We start from the raw sequence: 18,965 nt of genomic DNA, 5'->3' as shown, positions 1-18,965 counted from the left end.
TGTTCCAAAGAACGACTTGCCATGAACATCAAAAACGCCTTTAAAGGGGAATTATTTAAAAAATCACTTATTTCTGTGTCACGGAGAATACTTCACGAGTGTCTGGAGACACTACCAACTCGAAAACCCAGAAGAAAAAAAACCCTCAACCTATACAAATACACAACCTGAAAATACACTGATCTGTTTGCATTTGCAGGGGAAAAATATGTTGGAAATTCTAATTTTCAGTGCAACATTGAATGTACCACCATACACCATTAGAGACACAATATTCAGTTAAAAGTAGCCCATATAAGCAGCAGTTCTTTACACAAGCCACTAAAAACTCACAGTTATGAATATGTAATGGAGGAATTACTACATGAGTTTGAATGAAGTATTAAATTACCCGCCAGCCCCCACATTCCTTCAGCCTTCTGATCTTTTTTTCTATCATTATTGTGGATGATTGGAAATCTGAGCTTGGTTTGCTGTTTGTGCTAATAATAGCTCTCAGCTTACTTTATGCTCAATCAAATGTTAATAACATTCCTTAAGAGTTAACTTAGTGAGTGCATTTTGTATCCAGTTCATGTTTGGATTCTGGCTGGAATCTGAAAGACAAAGCTCAATCAAGACACGTCCTGCAGAGGAAAGATGGGGAGTGGAGTCAAGTTGCTCACTCCATGCCTTAAAACGAATTGCAAGCTGTAAAAGCATAGTCGTAAAAGGAAGACTTGTAACGAATTTTTGTCATATTTTGACCAAAGCATGTCACAGACATTTCATTAAATCCTCAGGACAGTGTGCCAACTTTTGAATAAAAGGTCAAAATGTCTCTTGTTTAACTATAGGGACATGTTAAACTACAAAAACAATTAACATGCCGTCCTACTTTCTTATAAATGGTTTTGAGATGTTTCTGTTTCCACAGTAAAGCATATGAAAAATGTAACCCTATACTGTTGCATTACCGATGAACTGAAAGAGTCTTCAGTCATTCTAGTGGCACCTTTTCCCAAAAACCACAAGGCCACCCAAACGTAAGACCACAGTTTACCTTCTCCACCTTCCTCCACTGAGTGATGGGCTCAAAAACATTCAACAGAAATTGACAAAAGAGGATCCTGTAGACCTTTGACGGAGCCAGCTCATGCAATATATAGGCATATTCTTTTAATGACTCATTTTCCATTCAAGTTACAATAACATCTGCATTCTGTATTAGCATGCAGCTCTTTCAGAATGATTTCCCAGAAGAAGCAAAGTCTCAAACAAATGGAATTTAACTTCAGCAGAGAGTTTTACATTCCACATGTCATTTTGAATCTGTAGCGTATCTCTTTGAAGTAAAACAATTGCCATGTTAACCAAGGCCATGCATGCAAGTATTCATCTAATAAATCAACTGTGTGTGTCTGTGAGATCATCTGAGGAGAATACTGCCTCTGGATGGCTCTTGAAAACTTGAACTGCGTCAGTGTTTGTTTAAAATTGAGAGGGTTCTTTTAGTGTGAAGTCATTATCTTGCACAAGCTGTGTTATGGACGCTGCAGCGCCATAACAGCGTGTCAGGTATTTGATGTCTTACCAACGCAGATGGTGTTGGTGGAGTCCAGTTTGCTGCCGTGGGCGCATTCGCAGTTGAAGGACCCAGCCACGTTGCGACATGCTCCATTAATGCATGGGCTGGACTCACACTCATTGATATCTGAAACAAGCACACCTGAGGTCAGGGCTGAGAAGCCAATTCAAATTCATCATCACGCTTTGGCAGTTGTGTGTGTCCTCTCTAAATGGGCCTCGTGTTTACTGGAAACTTAATGCGACCCATCTGGTAACAATGTCACCTTAAAATGACATCAATAGTTAAAAGATTAAACACACGCTGGCAGCACAAACAGTGATTGAGTGAGTGCTCACCTTCGCAGGTCTCCGAGACGGGTTTGAAGACAAACCCTTTAGGACAAGAGCATGTGTAGGAGCCGGGAGTGTTTCTGCATAGACCATTGTCACAGAGCAGTCGGTTCACCAGACACTCATTGATGTCTGCGGGCAGGACAGAGAGAATACGCCGAAGATTATGATCATTGTTTGTTGCAACATTTCCAGTCTGCAGAAAATTCTACAACCTCACTTCTGAAAAAAGTTGAGACACTGTGTAAATGTAGATAAACCGTTTAAACTCTATATCTGACTGAAAATAATGTGAAGAAAACATGAAGTGTGATGATCCTGTGATGAAAATGACTGCATGGGCTTAGAAGCATTTTGCAAGTCATTGTCAGTGAGCACAGTTTATCACTGCAAGTTATGCAAGAAATGCAAGTCAAATGATTGACTCAAAAGAGTCAAATGTGCTACTGCCGAGTTCATTTAAGATGGACTGAGCTGAAGTGGAAAACTATCCTGTGGTCTGATTAATCAAAATTAGAATTTTGAAGGTTAAAGAGGACAATAACCATGCTGTTTGTTATCAGCATCCACGATCATGGGTTACATCATTCGTTCGTGCACATTACATGGATTCCATTAGGCCTTGCTTGTTTCAGCAAGACAATGCCAAACAACATTCTACTGCCTCTATTACAACCGCATGATTCACAGTTGAAGAGTCTGGATACTAAACTGGCCTGTCTGCAGTCCTATTGCAAAGATCATGATGATCACACAAAGGGTCAGATGAAATCCTTTAACAAGCCATTCAGGAAAACATTGAAAAAAAAAAGAATATGATATCTAATTGCGTTAAAATGCCCCTATTACAGCTTTTTTGAAATGTTATGCTTTCATTAAATTTACAATTTACTATTTTTACCGTAAAGCTGAAACTTTTCGTAGTTTTGCTATCTAACGTATCGTTGTTGTACTATTTTCAATTTGATTAGGGGTTTAAGTGATTTGAAATCCTCACAATCTGCTTTTGTATTTAAGTTTTACACAGCATCCATGCTTCTTTTGGAAACAAGGAAGTTTTTAGAAGTTTAATCGTCATTGTTGGTACATCATTGAAAGAGCACTATGTATTATTTTGAAAGAAACTCATTGCATCGCAATGCTCAACAAGGTTGTCAAGCTATAACAGTGTCTAGTCCGTTTCCTGACCCCTCCTTTCTGTCTTGTGTATCTTCATGCTACATATATTTACCTCTGTTAAAAACTTTTGGTCACAGTGGTTGTCCAACAGTCTAAAACAGCTACAAAACCAGAATTTACAACAAGAACACCGCTAAACTTAGTCAAGTAAGGAAGCTTTAAAAAATAAAAACACTGACTCACCAACACAGTTCTTGCCACTCGTGTCAGACTCATAGCCAATGTTACAGATACAGCGGTAGCTTCCTCTAAGGTTCTCACAAATACCGTTCTGGCAAATGTCTGGGTCCAACGCACACTCGTTGATATCTAGGAAACACCATATATTAATCAGAGGAGAATAGACGATGAATGAGTCCTTTTTTTTTTCTTCTTACGAACACTCACCTCGACCATCAGTTGTGATGCCAATACCACTGCTGCATACACCCTGAAACTCAGCTGGAAGGCACAAGATGAGCAATTTACTCTTTGAGTTAGCTGAAATTCTCTCTTTTATATTTGCCTTTACAGATCACATAGCTGTGAACAAAGATGTTACCTGAGTTTCTGGATGGGCAGGGTTGGCATGGCTCTCCGAACCCATGTTCAGGATTAGCACAGCAGCACTCTGACTTGGTAACTGCGCCTGGGAATGGACGCGAGCATGTACCCATCTTTATGGCACCATAGCAGGTGGTCCTCATATGTGTGTCCACACACACTCTCCCATCTACATCAACAGCCAGGCCTGGAGGGCACTCACAGCGGAAGGAGCCCTCCGAGTTGATGCAGCGGCCATTCATGCAGATGCCAGGAGTCTGACACTCATCGATGTCTGATGGAGAGAGGGTCGTTGATGTAAACGTCACATAACAGGCCAGGTTCAGTTAGTTTCACATAAGATAATAAAGAAATCAGTGCAGTGGAGTTGAAATCCCACTAAAATGTTTGATACAGATGAAATATGAGAAGCGCAAAGACATAAAACATGCATGTTGGTGATAAAATGTCAAGAAAAACCAAACGTCAGTGATTCAGTTAGCCCATTGTGTTTTCCACTGAAACATTAAGACTAAGTTGAGAAACAACACCAAATGAAAGTGTAAAGATTCTGTGTTCCACGTGTTATTAAACGACTTCAATGAAATGGCAACTCATTTTAAAACTTCAAGACAACATCTCGAAACAGAGTCTCATTAATTCACTTATTTCTGGACTGTGCATGAGTGCAATTGGGAAGAGTTTCAAAACGTCTGACCTCTAAAGCAAAACTGAGCAAAAAAAAAAAAAAACATCTACAGGATTTCAGCAACAAATCTGCAAACACTGTTCTGAGAGCCTGTTTGACTCTCTCTCCAAGGTTTGAAGTGTGTGCTCGTACATCATAAATCCCACATACCAGTGCAGTAGCGTCCATTGGGTGCGAGTGCAAAGCCAGACTTGCAGATGCACTTAAAGCTGCCGTCCTCGTTGATGCACATGCCGTTGAGACACATGTTGGTAGTGGCACACTCATCATGATCTGATGGACCGGAGAGAAGTTTAGTTAGTTTCATGATGCTGAAGACTAATGTGCTGTTCATTCTGTCTTTGTGTTTGCTCCTTACCAATGCAGTTCTTTCCATCAGGAGTGAGCTCAAAGCCAGCGTTGCAGATGCACTGGAAGCTTCCGTCCGTGTTGACACAGCGGCCATGGTGACACATCACTCCATTCACAATACACTCATCAATATCTAAAAAAAAAAAATGTAAAAAAAGTAAGAGGGGCAGTTCATTGACATTATTATCTTTGGCTTTAGGAGAATGTTTTGACATTGTTTCAGCAATTGTGTGTTTACACACAGAGTTACAAAAAAATGTTTAATTTCAAAAGTTCGCTGTAGGTTTATAGCACGAGCAGACGTACCAATACATGCTTGCTTTGTTGGGGTTCCCTGGTATCCCTCGTGGCATTTGCAGTGGTATGATCCAGGTGTGTTTACACAGTCTCCATTGATACATGGGTCACTCACACATTCATCCACATCTATACAAAGAAAACAAGAAGATAAGAACTGACATACCCACATGGAATGAATTGATATAACGATTAGGTACAACATGATTCACATTTCCACAAATTCCTCTTGTCAGCATCAAGCAATACTTGTACTAAGTTCTTTAAATTGGCAGAAGATGGCAGTGTAGTGTATGCAATAAAAGGGTGGCCTGGTCACTTTGTCTTGTGCACTTATACAGTACACACCGTGTGAGCATATTTCTTACCAATACACTCCCCACGGACATCCTGCTTGTAGCCCATGTTGCACTCGCAGCGGTAGCTTGGAGGTGTTGGTATACAGCGTCCATTCAAACACAGGTTGGTAAAATGTTTGCACATGTCATTAGTTTCGTTTAAGGAAACAATGCCTTAGGAAAACAACACACATAAATACAATTACAAAACAAGATACAAGTTATCAAGACACAGAGCTCCATCCAAAGTGAGAATTTTGATTTTGAATCATTTAACAGACTCATTCAAATCCACTGAATGACTCACCTATGTTTTGGTAGTTCCCTCCTCCTCCCCCGTTGCCACCAAAGTTTCCACCTCCTCCGTTGCCACCGTTCCCTCCATTGCCTCCGTTCCCTCCGTTACCATTCGGTAAACTGGGGAACTTGAATCCATAGTTGCCATTATTGTTTGGGAAGTATTCATTGGGAAAGCTGTGAGGGAGGCCATGTACTTGGGGAACACCCACAATACACAGACGCCTGTGCTCATCTTGAAAAGAAAGAGATGACAGAGAACAAGTAAGCGTGTGTTATGTTTAGTGTGCTTTATTTTGTTACAAGCTTGGAAAAAAAGTAGTTTATGTGGATTATTACAGTCATCCAAACTCAAGCGTATTGAATCAACCAAAACATTTGAGGCTGAATGTATGTATCTTATATCTATATACAGTTTTCGTGAATTGAAGAGTTCAGAAAGTGGGGCCGTAAAAACCGTAATTTTCTCACACATTCACTATTCCTATGTGAGCGTCTGTATGTGTCTACACACAGACCTGTGCCTTATATAGTTTACATAAAAAGTTCTGGAAGTATGTGGTCGGCTTAAATTGATGATGACAATAAGTCAAAACACTAACACATCTCAGTTTAATGATGAAAGAGGCAAATCTGTAACAGATCAGTATTGGATTACACAATATTTTGAAATTTCAGCTTAAGAGAAGGGATGATGGGTAATTGAATCTCCTCCATTTGTTTGGATTCCTGAAATCAGGTTCACCAGCTTGAGTTTACCCTCTTGCTCCAAGGTTGTACTTGCAAACTTGGCCTTATCTTTTTCTTTCTCTTTAAATTACCATGTTAAAGTTATCTGGACTGTGAAACGTTTTCTTCTTCTTTTGCTTCTTGTGTCAATACCAAGTCACAGGCAATCTTCAATATTTTGAAGGACTTCCAAAGCGAAAGGTGGTGTAATTTAAAAGCCATCCTTTCGTTGTGGTTCAGTTAACATAGTTGTTGTTAGTCTTGTGTTTAGTTGTCAACAACTACTATGCAAGAGTCGTCTCTTTTGTCTTGTGGATCAGGCGGACTTACCAGACCCCCTGACAGGACACATCTCAGGAATCTGCCCTAAAGCCCAACAGCGCCCTGTGTCACAGCAACACTGCATCTTGGTGTACTGGCCATTCAGCTCTCCAGCACAGCGGCCATTAGCCAGAGCGGAGTAACAGGTGCCCACACGCTGATCTGAGGGCAGATGAGATAAATCAACATAATGAGATGACTGAAAAAGCTGCAGCAGAAGTTTAAATGAAAACACAAGTCAAGTTGACAGAAAAAAATTATAAATACGACTGATCACATTTTCTCTTGTTCTTGAATAATCATTTGAGTTATTGTCAAACTTCTCTGGCACAGTATTAAGAAAAAAAGAAAATTGTAAAGTTTACCATGATTGTCACTGTATGTCACAACATTGATATAAGTATAGTGCAAGAGTCAGACGAGGGGTTTTTAAATCCAAATGAGATGCTAGCTAATCTTTCATCTGTTTGTTTGTTAAGTTGGAATTTCAAGTTGTTTTGGCATTTGAAAAAAAATAACGTTTGATCTTTGAATTTATGAGTTACAAAAGCTGTTGGTGTAAAACAATCCATTGAAGTCAGATAAAACGTTTATTTATTCACATGATTCACAATGATGAAAACAGAGTTAGATATTATAATATCTGCCACTGTGACACCTTACTGGAACTTCTTGGCTGCTCTGGCCATCGTGACTGAGGGGAAAGCCTCTCAATTGGCTTTCAGCAGGAGGAGATGCTTTGAGTCTCAGTTTACTACAGGCATCCCCAAAAAGGTTTTCCAGGTCAGGGTCAGTGGGACAGTGAAGGGAGCTGGGGTTCAACAAGCGTGTGCAAGGAGTTGATGGGGAGGGAGACCTGGAGTCTCTGGGTATGGAAAGAATATAGCCATAAAAATAAAAAGACTGAATGGCAGAGAATGTATGGGTATAATTTAAAGTGCATCTAGTGAAAGAGTGGAGGGAAATGGAGGGGTGAAGGGGGGTGGAGGGAGGAGCACAAGTCGATTAGCTCACTAATGAGCCAGCAGTCTGGAATTAATCAGTTCCATGTGGAACAATTCTTGCCAATTAGATTGAACATGAGGGGCTAAGTTGAGTGTGGGAGCCCATACAGTGCAGTACACACATTTACATGCAAAGCAACATTCAGATATACATTCTCATACATATCCACCATCATGTACACAATCCATAAAAGTGTCTCAGAGGAATGATGGAGCTTAAGGCTTGTTGAAGGATAGAGGGAATGGAGAAGGGGAGTCGGTGTGGGTGGGGTGGAGCTTCTGATGGAGATGATGATGACTTAAATTGGATCCAGACTGCAGATTTCTGGCTTGTTTTGCTGCTCCTCTACACAGGCATATGCTTTCATTCGCTTTTACATTCTGACCAACTGGACAGGTTCTTCTTTTCTCATGCTTCCATCATGCGACAGCGTATTAGGGTCTGATTACTGTCAACCATCCCCCAACAGCTCCCATTGGCCTTCTTCATCACTGAGCGGCAGAACATCTCACAAAGCGCAGGCCACACAATAAAGCCTCCAGACCAGAACAAACTTCCTGCTCCTAAAACATGAGACCGAGCAAACCAGGGATAAGTCTCTTTTCGTCACTTTATGCTCTGTACACAAAAACCCCAAAGAAATCAAACAGGCGGAATTTAATCAGCATGTATTATCAAGCAAAGCAGTTTATTTAGTCTCTCTTTTCATATCCAGGTTTTAGTGTTAGTGTGGCTTCGTGTTGTTGGTTTAGATTGATCAAAAGGCAGAGTGCACATGTCCTGGTCTTGTCTGACATTGTTTTGGATAACTCATCCCTGTCTTTGTCTCCTAACAGTCTGGTCTTGTTTACTTGAAAGTAGGACAGAAAAAAATGAGAGCATATCTGGTACCTGTTTTAATAGCTTTCCCCCAGTATTTCTTTTTTCTTTTAGTTGGCTGCACAAGAGCAACACATGGATAAAACACAAAGCGGGATCCAGATGTCAAGAGATTAGAGGAACGTTAAAAAAAAGGGAAAAGACCAAATCATAAGACAGGAGAGGGTAGAAATACCCTCGTTATTGGAGATAAAAGTTAAAAAAACTAAAATAAACATGGTAAAACGTGCACTGATCCACTGTAAACAGCAAGGCTCCACTGTAAATCATGAAAACGCTAGCTGAGGGAATAATGTATGCTTTACAAAGAAGAATGATTGGGTGAGAATAGGAGACCTAAAGCAACACAGAGATATATTACCTCAGGGAGGAGAAAAAAGGAGAAAAAACTAAAAATATGGACAGGCTTAACGACAGACAGATGAGAACTTTTCGTTGGAGTGCTGTGTCTATTTGCAACTCACACAGGCACATCAACACACACACACACCGGCCAAAGCACTCAAGGCTGCCAGCTATTGTACTTACTTATTGCACATATCTGTCTTAAATATCCTTTTTCAAATACTCCACCAGTTTGTAAAGGGTGTTGCACTTTCATCCTCAATCCATGTTGTTTCTTCCTAATTTTAAATTTTTTTTCCCACTTTATTACTTATTTGTATATCTTTTCATCCCTTACTTTGCTATTTCACCATGACCAATTCTCCTCTTGTATAAAACCATCTGTACATTCTAGACTATATGCTGCAACTAAAGACAAAACCCCCTGCACACACAGTCTTTGCATATAAATGTGTGCCTGTTTTATTTGGTTTGGGGTAAACACCTGGCTTCAAATGAGGGGAAAATGTATTTCTGCGGCAGACAATAACTGTGTACTTTGCAACTTCTGATGAAAACCCTTTCTTCATTCTTAACTTGACAAAAATAAATAAATAAAGCAAAACTGAGGTATTTAAAGTAGCGTGATAATGTACATCGTTTTGAAACTGAATGTTTAATTGCAAGAATTTAAAATTCAATGTCTACATATTATTGTCCATGTTGTATATACACATTTCAGAATTACTTAGTTTTTTTTTTGCTGCTTCTCATGTTAATCAACACAAAAATATCTACATATAACACCTCATCAGTGGATTTTGTGAATTACCCATGAAATTAACAAATTATCCAGTCCAAGTCCCATCCCAGCCAATGATGTTTAACACTTAAAGACCGAGGGCAATTTTAGAACAGTAACTATTTTAATTGTGGGTGGCAGCATAGGCCTTTGAGGGTTAAAGTAACTTTACTATGAAATTAATATTTGGACACAGTCACTATTAAATTGCTTTGCTACACATTACAGACTACTTGCTTAAGGTGAAGCACATGCTCGAGGTCAGATGAACATCATTGTTTCCATCAAAAGAGACACATTAAAATAACCTTTTTTTGGCTGATGACTTGTCATCCCCTTGACTAAACAGACAAAACCGTGTTCTACCAAAACACTATACTTGAAAAGTGGTGCTGGGTAAAAAAAAAACAAAAAAAAGAAAAAAGAAAAAGATTTCTTGTTTATCAGCATGAACACAAAGTTTTCTATTATGATATGATATATGATATTTTACCCAAAGATTACATCCTGATCTGTTTACGCACTTTATGCCACATGTGAGCATATGTGATTCGGGCATGCTTTGTTTTGATAAATTCAACCCAGATCCTCTAACACTTTTTCCTAAACAAAACCCATTTTCCATGGATGTGTGGCGACAAGAAAACTAGCACAAGTAGAGGAATATCACATTCATAATGCAGGATGAGACTGAGTACTGAGGAAAACACATATAAGCAAATCCAGACGGCTCAGGCTAATACTAAGGGATGGTTTATCTGTCCTTCTAAAGCTAAAATGCTAAAACGGGCCAAACCTAAGTTGTCCATTCTGGAGCAAGATCCTGGAAAAACACAACATCTGGCTGTGTTTCACTGTAGTTGCTATGAGGAGTGAGGACGGCAGGAATACATTATCACCTGCTAGTGTTTCAACGGACATGTCAGTGAGGTATGTGCTACATGTGAATCAGAGGAACACTAACATTGGACTAGATTAATGCCGTCAAGGCCGACAAGTGCGTGCAAGCGTGTTGGGCTGCACGTGGTGACCACAGGTCTGCAGGCCAGCTCGACACATCACAACTCCACTCACAGGAAGCGGTGATAAAGGGAGGGAAGTTAACAGCCATATGTGAAGATCTTAGCTAGCCAGGGGGTGAAGAAATGCACACCGGAGACTAAACCTGATTAAAAAAAATGTTTATTTGAATGTGTGACTCACCCACACATCTGGAACCATCTGTGCTGGAGACGTAGCCTCGTGGACAGGTGCAGACGTAGCTTCCAGCTGTGTTGGTGCATTCTCCTCCGTCACACACGCCAGGAATGGTGCTACATTCATCAATATCTGAAATGCAGAGTCACACCATAAACACCTCACTCTATCCCACCATGGAACAAATCTGTTAATGTTAAAATCTTTAGAGTTTAATTGTTTGGGAAGATTCAGTAGCATGTCGCAGGAAGAGATTATTACACAGTTTATAAGCAAGGCAAATGGATCAGCAGCCTCTCGGAGCTGGATTATGTCACTACTAGTTAGTTCCGATCAGACAAATACTCATCAGGCAAACATGTAAATAACAGAAACAATTCAGATGCTGTAAAGGTCAGTGAGGGGAGCACAGCAACAGCGCTGCCCAGTGTATCAGGCTACCTTCGAGCACAGAAAAATCATTAACATTACATATAAAACATAAAGTTAGTCAATTCTCTGCCAAAGCAACAGCTGTGTGTTACAAATTTTATCCAAAGGTTATCTGGATCTGAACCATAATCTAATCTCTCCTCTTCTATGCCTATTCTCTCCACTAAGTTTAATGAAATTCACCTTGTTAGTTTTTGCATAATCTTTAACAGCAGACAGACAGACAAACACCAGATATAGGCCCCTTCATTTGGCAGAGAATTAGGACAAATAAGAGACTGGCAATCACTGTATCGTTACTTAATAGTGGTGGGTGTCTGCTGAAAAGGTAAAAAAATATATAATGTTGGTGTAGGTATGTCAATTCTCGTGTAATGTCAGTACTTAGTATTACGAAACATGCACATAGGTTATGAAGCAATCTAAAGATGTAGTCATTTCTGTGGGTATTGCATTACAGTTAAAAGGAACCATATGTGCGTAATATTAACAGGTTGGATCTATGAGGAGTGAATATAGTATCACACAGGTTTTGGGTAATAAGCTGACATGATTTAAACATGCACGGTGTGAGTCAGTAATGTTTCAGATGTCTCCAAGTACTTCAGGATACTACTTGGCAGGGCTCACCTCGGTGTGGTACGCTTTATGACGGCATCAAGTTATACTATTCTAGGAGAGGGGCCTCAGTGCTCCATGATGGGGGGAAACCCAAAGTAAAGTTCCAGAAAGTATTGAGTTTTTACGATGTGTCACGCTTACTCATTTGTAATTACTAAGCCACTGCTGGGCACAATTACAACATTAGTTCAGAGGTGGTGCACATGGTAACGTGGGTGTGCTATATGTGCTTAGCTGAAAAAGTGAAAGGTGTGTAAGTATTTGTGTCTCTCAGAGGATTGCGAGTATGTAACTTTTATCCACGTTCTGCCTGCGGGTACGTGTCTGCATCTTAGTATGTAGTAACGCCCAGTGTGGGGAGCCAAGAGGCTGTTCTTCCCCTGCTGCCTCCTGTCTGACAGCAGCGGCAGAAGGCTGAGGTGAGGCAGTAAAAGCCCAGCCAAATAAACCTTATGTCAGCAGAGGCAACAGCTCACCAGACATTACTCCACACAGACGTAGCGCTCAGGGACTGCCTGTGTGTACAGAAGGAAATGTATGTCACCTGGATAAATGTCATCAAAGCTGCCATGTGTGTCTGAGTGTGTGCACATTACATCAGCATGTGAAAAACTTCTCATCCAAAGCTGTTTCCACTTTTTCATCCAGTCTAAATGAAAATGTCACTGACTGTGTATTTGTATCATAAGTGTACGTGAGACACTGTGAGTGTCAGAGCAACAGGGAGGTCTCTGTGTGTAATGAGAAAGTCTCCCAGATGCTGTAAGTGTGTCTTTGTTCAGCACTAACAGCTGGTTTTGAGCCAAAGCACTGTATTTATAGAAGGAAAATGGAAGGAGAGGCAGAAAAGTAGAAAGAGGAGGAGGGGGAAAAAAAAAAAAGAAAAAGAAAAGGAGACTGCTAAGCTTAGTCTGGACGAAAGGGCAGCCGTGAAATCAGGTGCCTCTTTGTGCCAAAAACAATCCGACACCCATGACATCTTAACCGCACTTTATTTTAACTGCTCTAAAATCTCACTAATTTCACTGTGCAAGCTCTCAGAGAGATTGGGCAATAGTTACAGCAGACAGGCATTTCATTGAAAACCATTCCCAAAGGACCTGATCTGATTGTTTGTGAGATTTACATGGGTTTCCTGCAGATCCGTGACCTAAAAAACATGTCACAACCGTACTTTTGTTTGTTCAGCCTTTTGAAAACGAGGAACTCTTTCTGCCCTCACGCTGGACAGCTCAAATGCACAAACTGCATTTCGAATTGTGATATGTTCAGTTCACTTTTAAGATGAAAACAATAATCTAAAAAAATTCACTTTTTTTTTCTGAAAACAAATAAATATTATAATTCCAAACATTTGAATATACTCCTACCATAGCATTTGATCAGACAGCGAGTCTTGAAGTTGTTTGTGCAGTCATATGTGTGTACTGGAGTGTGCATGTGCCAAGTGGTGATTGCTGTGCAGATTAATGACCAGATCAAGATGTGCTCTTGGATGAAAGCACAAGTATAAATATCGAAGATAGCACTACTACAAATGACTCGTCTCCCTCTGCTCCCAAACTGTGCACTGTGATTTGTTAAATATATGTCTCAAACTTAATGCACATAGAAGGAGTTCAAAGGGTTGAGCTACCATTTCTTTTTCATTCTTTTTTTCCCTCCTGTTCTAGTAACTGTATTTTGTTATGGTTACGTTATCTCTCCAATGTTAAGATTGTTTTCTGTTTCTGTGACTTTGGCGTCTGCCCATGCAGAAGCTAAACTAAACTAAAACAAAAAGCTAAACTCCTTTTAGTGACTTTTTGTAAATAAACTTATATACTACATCCTAACAATTGTCTCTGTGGCTGTCTGAGGCCTGGGGAAGAGGGATCCTTTATATGTTGTGGCAGCCCCCGGATGGAGCATTAGAGAAAGTACAGCCTCAGTAGTTTAACTATTAGCAGCATGGGTCATGTTGACCTGTAAAAAGGAAATTAGTCTTAAGTCAAGAGTAGCTTTCTCTAAGTTAATGTTCACTTATTTTACCAAGTACAAGCTTCCAGTTATTGTAGGTTTCTGCATCTTAAATGTAAGGACATGTAGCACATCTCTTATCATCATCTTATATCCATGCATTTATAATACAAATGATGTGTGTATGATTTATAATTCTCACTAAAAATCTCTGAACATCAATTAATCATTAGCATCTCCACAATTAGCTGCTTTTTTCCAACCATACCACAAAGTCATCAGTAGCCAGTTTGTGAATGATAAACCCTTGTGGGACTTTCTGAATGCGAGATTCTGAGGTTTTGTCACCTTATCTCAGTCTGTCCTTGGCGTGTGAGTAGCAATTGCTTTGGCCTCTCGAAGCTGAGTTGTACAAGCAGAAATGTCAATCAACAGCCACACCCAAATCTCTTCGAGCAGAGCTCAGCATCTCTGGAAACGCTCATTCTCCACTTACCCGAGGTAGAATTCCCCACAAAACCACATCTGAAACTAGGACTCTGCTGAATTAAGAGAAGTCATCCAATATATTTCCTCCTTTATTCACTGAGACATAAATTTCCCATTCGAGTGTCATGGTAATTGCTTCCCATGAATCTTAAGGTGGAGACACCAGTTTCCAGTAAATATAAACAATTGTATGTTTCCTGTATTTGCTGTAGCTCTTTGCCCCGCGACAAGCAAATAAAAGTCAAATTTAGATAATAATCCATGCACAGCTACACTGATACAACACAGCCGTTGTCTTGTTCAAGAGTATAAATGTCATCTGGCTGCAACAGTTTAAGAGCTTTCTGTAATCCTCCCCGAAGACTACGAACATATCGGCCTCGGTCCAACAGACACAACCCCTGCCTGGCTAACTATCAGGCTGTTTAGTTTGGGCATCGTTTAAATTCCATCTAATCAACACACTGTAATGTGAATCCACTCTGCAGAGTGTGCACACATTTCCATGTGTATGTGCATGCTGATGTTCACATGTCAAGCCTACTTTAACTCTGAACACATCGTCACATTTTAAGTGCCCGTGGAGATTTGTCAGACAGATCCCAGAAAACCCACAGTCGTCATAAAGTGCACAGTCCATGAACGTCCCACCATTAACTCAACAAAATATAAAATCTGTCCCACAGATTTTTTTTTCCCCCTCTTTAAAGAAGTTTGAACATTACGTTTGATAAGCAAGTTAGTGATAGCAGTCTTCCCCCCCAAGCTGTTGGAGTTAAGCACCTTAAAAAAATCAAGTTGAAGCCAATAACTCACAGAGGAAGAAGGAGGTACAAAATGGGGTGAAATAGGGCACATTTGTTCATTTCATGCAGCTGCTCTTATACAGGTAAACAGATAATGCAAAATTACCGCAGTTATGTCATCATTTTTAACAGGCCTGACTTGTGATGTTGGCCTTTCAGACATGTTCTACTGCTTCTTTCTTGTGAGAAGCATTTGTGGGTGACCTTCTACAGTTAGGGTGCATACCTCAAGGGCCCCTCTATCATCAACAGTGAGTCCGCAGATCTCCACTGCATGTATTTCCCTACATTTCCTGCTTCACCTACTGTGACTGTCAAAAGGAAAAAAATTCCCCCCCTAAAAAAAGTGTCTTTGAAGACCAGCTCATAGTTGGCTGCTTTTATCCACCCTTTCATTATTTCCCCTGTCACTCATCATCTTACAGCACATTAGACAATGATGCCAGCTTATGCAGAGCTGAAAGACATGTTTTTAATAAGATGACCGCAAAATTTTTTATGTATTTCTTGATTCATTAACATTGCGTTGAATGAACTGCTCTACCCAGAGTCCTGCTCAAATGTGACTCACCTTCACATTTGTGGCTGGCTTCGCTCTGACGGTGACCAGCGGGGCATTTACATTCATAGGATCCCACAGTGTTGATACAGTTGCCTCCAGAACACAGACCTGGCACCGCCTGGCACTCATCCACATCTAGCAGAAGGAAGGGAAGACAGAAATTAATTGAAAGAGGCACAATGGTTTAAGAGATATGGTATCTTTTGTTTTTTAATAAAAGTAAAAAAAGCAATCTCACCGAGCTAAAAACATGAAGTTAACATTTGTTCAAAGCAGTTTGCGTCAGGCACTTATTCTGCTGCTTTGACACTGTTCTTCATTCACCTCATTTTCTGCGGTGTTACTTGGCACTGGGTGCGATGTCAAAGACTAGGTCCAGAATAACCAACTGCAGCTCTCAATTCAACAGGAAATTACATTTTAAATATACATTTTTCCCTGAATTCAGTGTGAGTCACTTTTACCAGTATTGGGGATAAGTCAGTGGGTAGATTCTTGTAAAAACTGTGGATAATTTGATCCTGTCTATATTCACATAATGAGGGTTTTTATTCACCTCATCGTCGGCCCCTGATCAGGATCCAAGCATTGTGACAGAGCAGCAATGTAACCAACAAACATTTTAAGAGCATGCACACACAACACACCTCACTGATATATAAAACAGCCAATTTCTAATCATCTAAAACATTAATATCCTGCTAATTATAAAAAACTAAAGGTACTTTCTAGTGAAAAAAAGATCTCTGCAAAAGGCTGAGACAGAAAGAAAACCTCTCCTTGCCAATATCCTGATGTGGCGCTTGGAGTAGAATCCTTACATTTGGATTCATGGTCATGTGTGCTTTGTACTGCTGCCAGAGAGACGTTGCTCTCGGCTCTCTGGCAATTAGATGTCTTCAGTGTGTGTGTGAAAGCATGTGAGTGGAGAGTTAGAAAGAGGGGGGGCAAAAACTGATATTCAGAGAAAGAAGAAAGCTCAAATTGTAGAAAAAAGAAAGTCAGAGAGGAGATATGTGAGCCACATAGAAATGAGTTATTGTGTTACGCTGGCAAACCTCTTGCATATGAGCAACCTGGCAACCTGAACAAAAAGAAAGGAAGTTGTGGAGCTAAATACAAATCAGTTACTGTTTCCAGATGCATTACGTTTTTCAAATACTCTCATAAATAATGTATACAGACTTAAACTCGAAGCTGAGATTTTTTTTATTTTGCTTTTACTGTATCATATGTAATCATTTTAAAAACACATGTCTATCTATTTACCAGGTGTATGCACATACATAATTATTGGTACACATAGTGAAGTTCCAGCCCCTAATTAGGTCAAGGTTCAAGTGACTTCATTTGCATGAATTGGTAGATTTGGCTTGAAATGAAACACACATTATTTTTAAACAACTCAGTTGAAGCCCCTTTATATATTAAAAATAAGTGTATGAATTAATGAATAAATGCATGTTGCCTCTATATCAACAAGGAAACTTGTTTATGCAAGCTACTTTTGTTCTGATTGCACTCGCTCTCACACCGTAACCTCAAAAGATGCGGACCCTGAGTCGAGTGGGTCGCTCCATACCCCTAAAGTGATCAGCTTGAATAGAGGTGAAATTAATGCATCCATTGATTTAATTTAGCTGCTCTAAAGTCTTTCTGTGTTATTTTGACCATAAAATGTCACAGGCATTTCTTTAAGACCTCAGGAAATTGTGTCAACTCAAAAGAAAAAGGGCAAAATATGTCCCCTTAAATTTGAGGAGCGACAGAGGCTTAAAAAGAAGGATTGCCTTGGTTCATTTAACAGGGGACATGACCTCCACATATGTCATATACTAATGCAAGCTCATTGCTCGGTATGGTCAGGACTGTGGATTATTGAAGTAGCATGCAGAGTGTCTGGTCTGTTTTTTCTGATTATTTATTTTTCTTATTGCGTTGTGTCTACACTGTATTTGTCAAAGGTTAGGATATGAACAGCATGAGGAAATGCTGTGTATATACTTTATAAATGTTTTACAGGGGTACTCCAGTGATTTAGAATGACCATTTCATAGGGTTAGATTTAAGATATGCAAGAGACAGAGAAGTAATTGGGTGACATTCCAAAACACAAAGCACCCTTTATGTCTGGAAGTCGCAATGAAAGACACGTGCTTCTAAGACCCTCCATACCTGGTACATGCCATCCTCGCTCTGTAATTCTGCTTAAATGTTGTGAAATCCAAGCCAAAACGATGATGACAAAAAATAAAGTGATGTCACAATCACTTTACAGAACACTTTTTATTGCCTAACTATTACTCCCAGTAGTCTGTAAAAATGAATTTGAGCTGTAAAGGAAGTAGAGAGCCCTTTTAACAGCGGGGAAAGGTTTCTGTTTCAGGGAATCCTTTATTTGTTTTTAGATAACTGAATACACTCTGTATGCGGCATATTTGCTTTACTAAAAGGGAGAACAAACTAATATTTTGACTTTGAGAAGGACAGATGTGACAAGTGTGGCCTGTTGATATTTACGCAGGGACATAACTCAAATACAGCAACACATAACTCCTGCAAGTTTCTTTTTCTTTTTTTGTAAAATAGGATTGTAAAAGGAAAACACACATTTGTATCTGGCTAACTGTGTACATACACTATCAGTGTGGTTGATACTAGTCTGAGGATGTCCTGCAGCAGGAATTTCAGCTGTGATGATGATGGATAAAGTAACGGTTAGAATGTTTATCGTTGTGGTTGCGTGAGTTTGGGTACGTGCATTACTGCACCTCTGTGTGTGTTATTAAATCCATCCTTCATCACTGTTCGCGTGAGGTTAAACAGAAGATCCGTCAGGTGTGTGCACTTTATAAAGAGCCCGCTCTAACCTTGGCAGGCTCCGGTGCGGATGTTGGGGATGAGGCCTCGTCTGCAGGGGTGCGGCTGGGCAGGACACTGCTCACAGGGGTGACCCCATGCTCGGCCGATGGTAGCACAGCAGAGAGTTTTGGTGCAAACGATTCCACTGAGCTGGCCTTGGCACATCTGGTTGTTCACCTGGGTGAAACACGGTCCAGTCCTGTAGTCTGTATTGGTGAAAGACAGATTCTTTGTTAGCTGGTTGTTGATTTAGCATTTTATTGATTAAATTATTAGGCTGTGATTAATTTCCTCTTGCACATCTGCTGCTGCATTAAATGAAACCAGATCAGGTCTATAATTGAGAAATTTCTTTTTGAGGGAGCAAGCATATTTTCTGCCATAC

The 18,965-nt window shown here is 40.0% G+C and overlaps 1 protein-coding gene across 2 annotated transcripts in view; it reads right to left on the bottom strand.

Moving 5' to 3' along the window:
- The window catches only part of fbn3 (fibrillin 3), a 71,727-nt gene that overhangs the window by 22,204 nt on the left and 30,558 nt on the right, over nucleotides 1-18,965 (bottom strand). For both annotated transcript variants that reach the window (XM_075485393.1, XM_075485394.1), the window contains exons 7-20: nucleotides 18,589-18,786; nucleotides 15,728-15,853; nucleotides 10,856-10,981; nucleotides 6,652-6,804; nucleotides 5,603-5,827; nucleotides 5,326-5,469; nucleotides 4,967-5,086; nucleotides 4,668-4,793; nucleotides 4,460-4,582; nucleotides 3,620-3,895; nucleotides 3,466-3,519; nucleotides 3,262-3,387; nucleotides 1,906-2,031; nucleotides 1,574-1,693 (exon numbers count right to left, since the gene is read on the bottom strand). In XM_075485393.1, coding sequence (XP_075341508.1) covers nucleotides 1,574-1,693; nucleotides 1,906-2,031; nucleotides 3,262-3,387; nucleotides 3,466-3,519; nucleotides 3,620-3,895; nucleotides 4,460-4,582; nucleotides 4,668-4,793; nucleotides 4,967-5,086; nucleotides 5,326-5,469; nucleotides 5,603-5,827; nucleotides 6,652-6,804; nucleotides 10,856-10,981; nucleotides 15,728-15,853; nucleotides 18,589-18,786 — 2,043 coding nt within the window. The remainder of the gene's footprint in view (nucleotides 1-1,573; nucleotides 1,694-1,905; nucleotides 2,032-3,261; nucleotides 3,388-3,465; nucleotides 3,520-3,619; nucleotides 3,896-4,459; nucleotides 4,583-4,667; nucleotides 4,794-4,966; nucleotides 5,087-5,325; nucleotides 5,470-5,602; nucleotides 5,828-6,651; nucleotides 6,805-10,855; nucleotides 10,982-15,727; nucleotides 15,854-18,588; nucleotides 18,787-18,965) is intronic.

This window comes from Odontesthes bonariensis, chromosome 15, assembly GCF_027942865.1.
Source record: "Odontesthes bonariensis isolate fOdoBon6 chromosome 15, fOdoBon6.hap1, whole genome shotgun sequence".
NCBI classification, from domain to species: domain Eukaryota; kingdom Metazoa; phylum Chordata; class Actinopteri; order Atheriniformes; family Atherinopsidae; genus Odontesthes; species Odontesthes bonariensis.
This window is presented reverse-complemented; position numbering and strand designations above follow the sequence as displayed.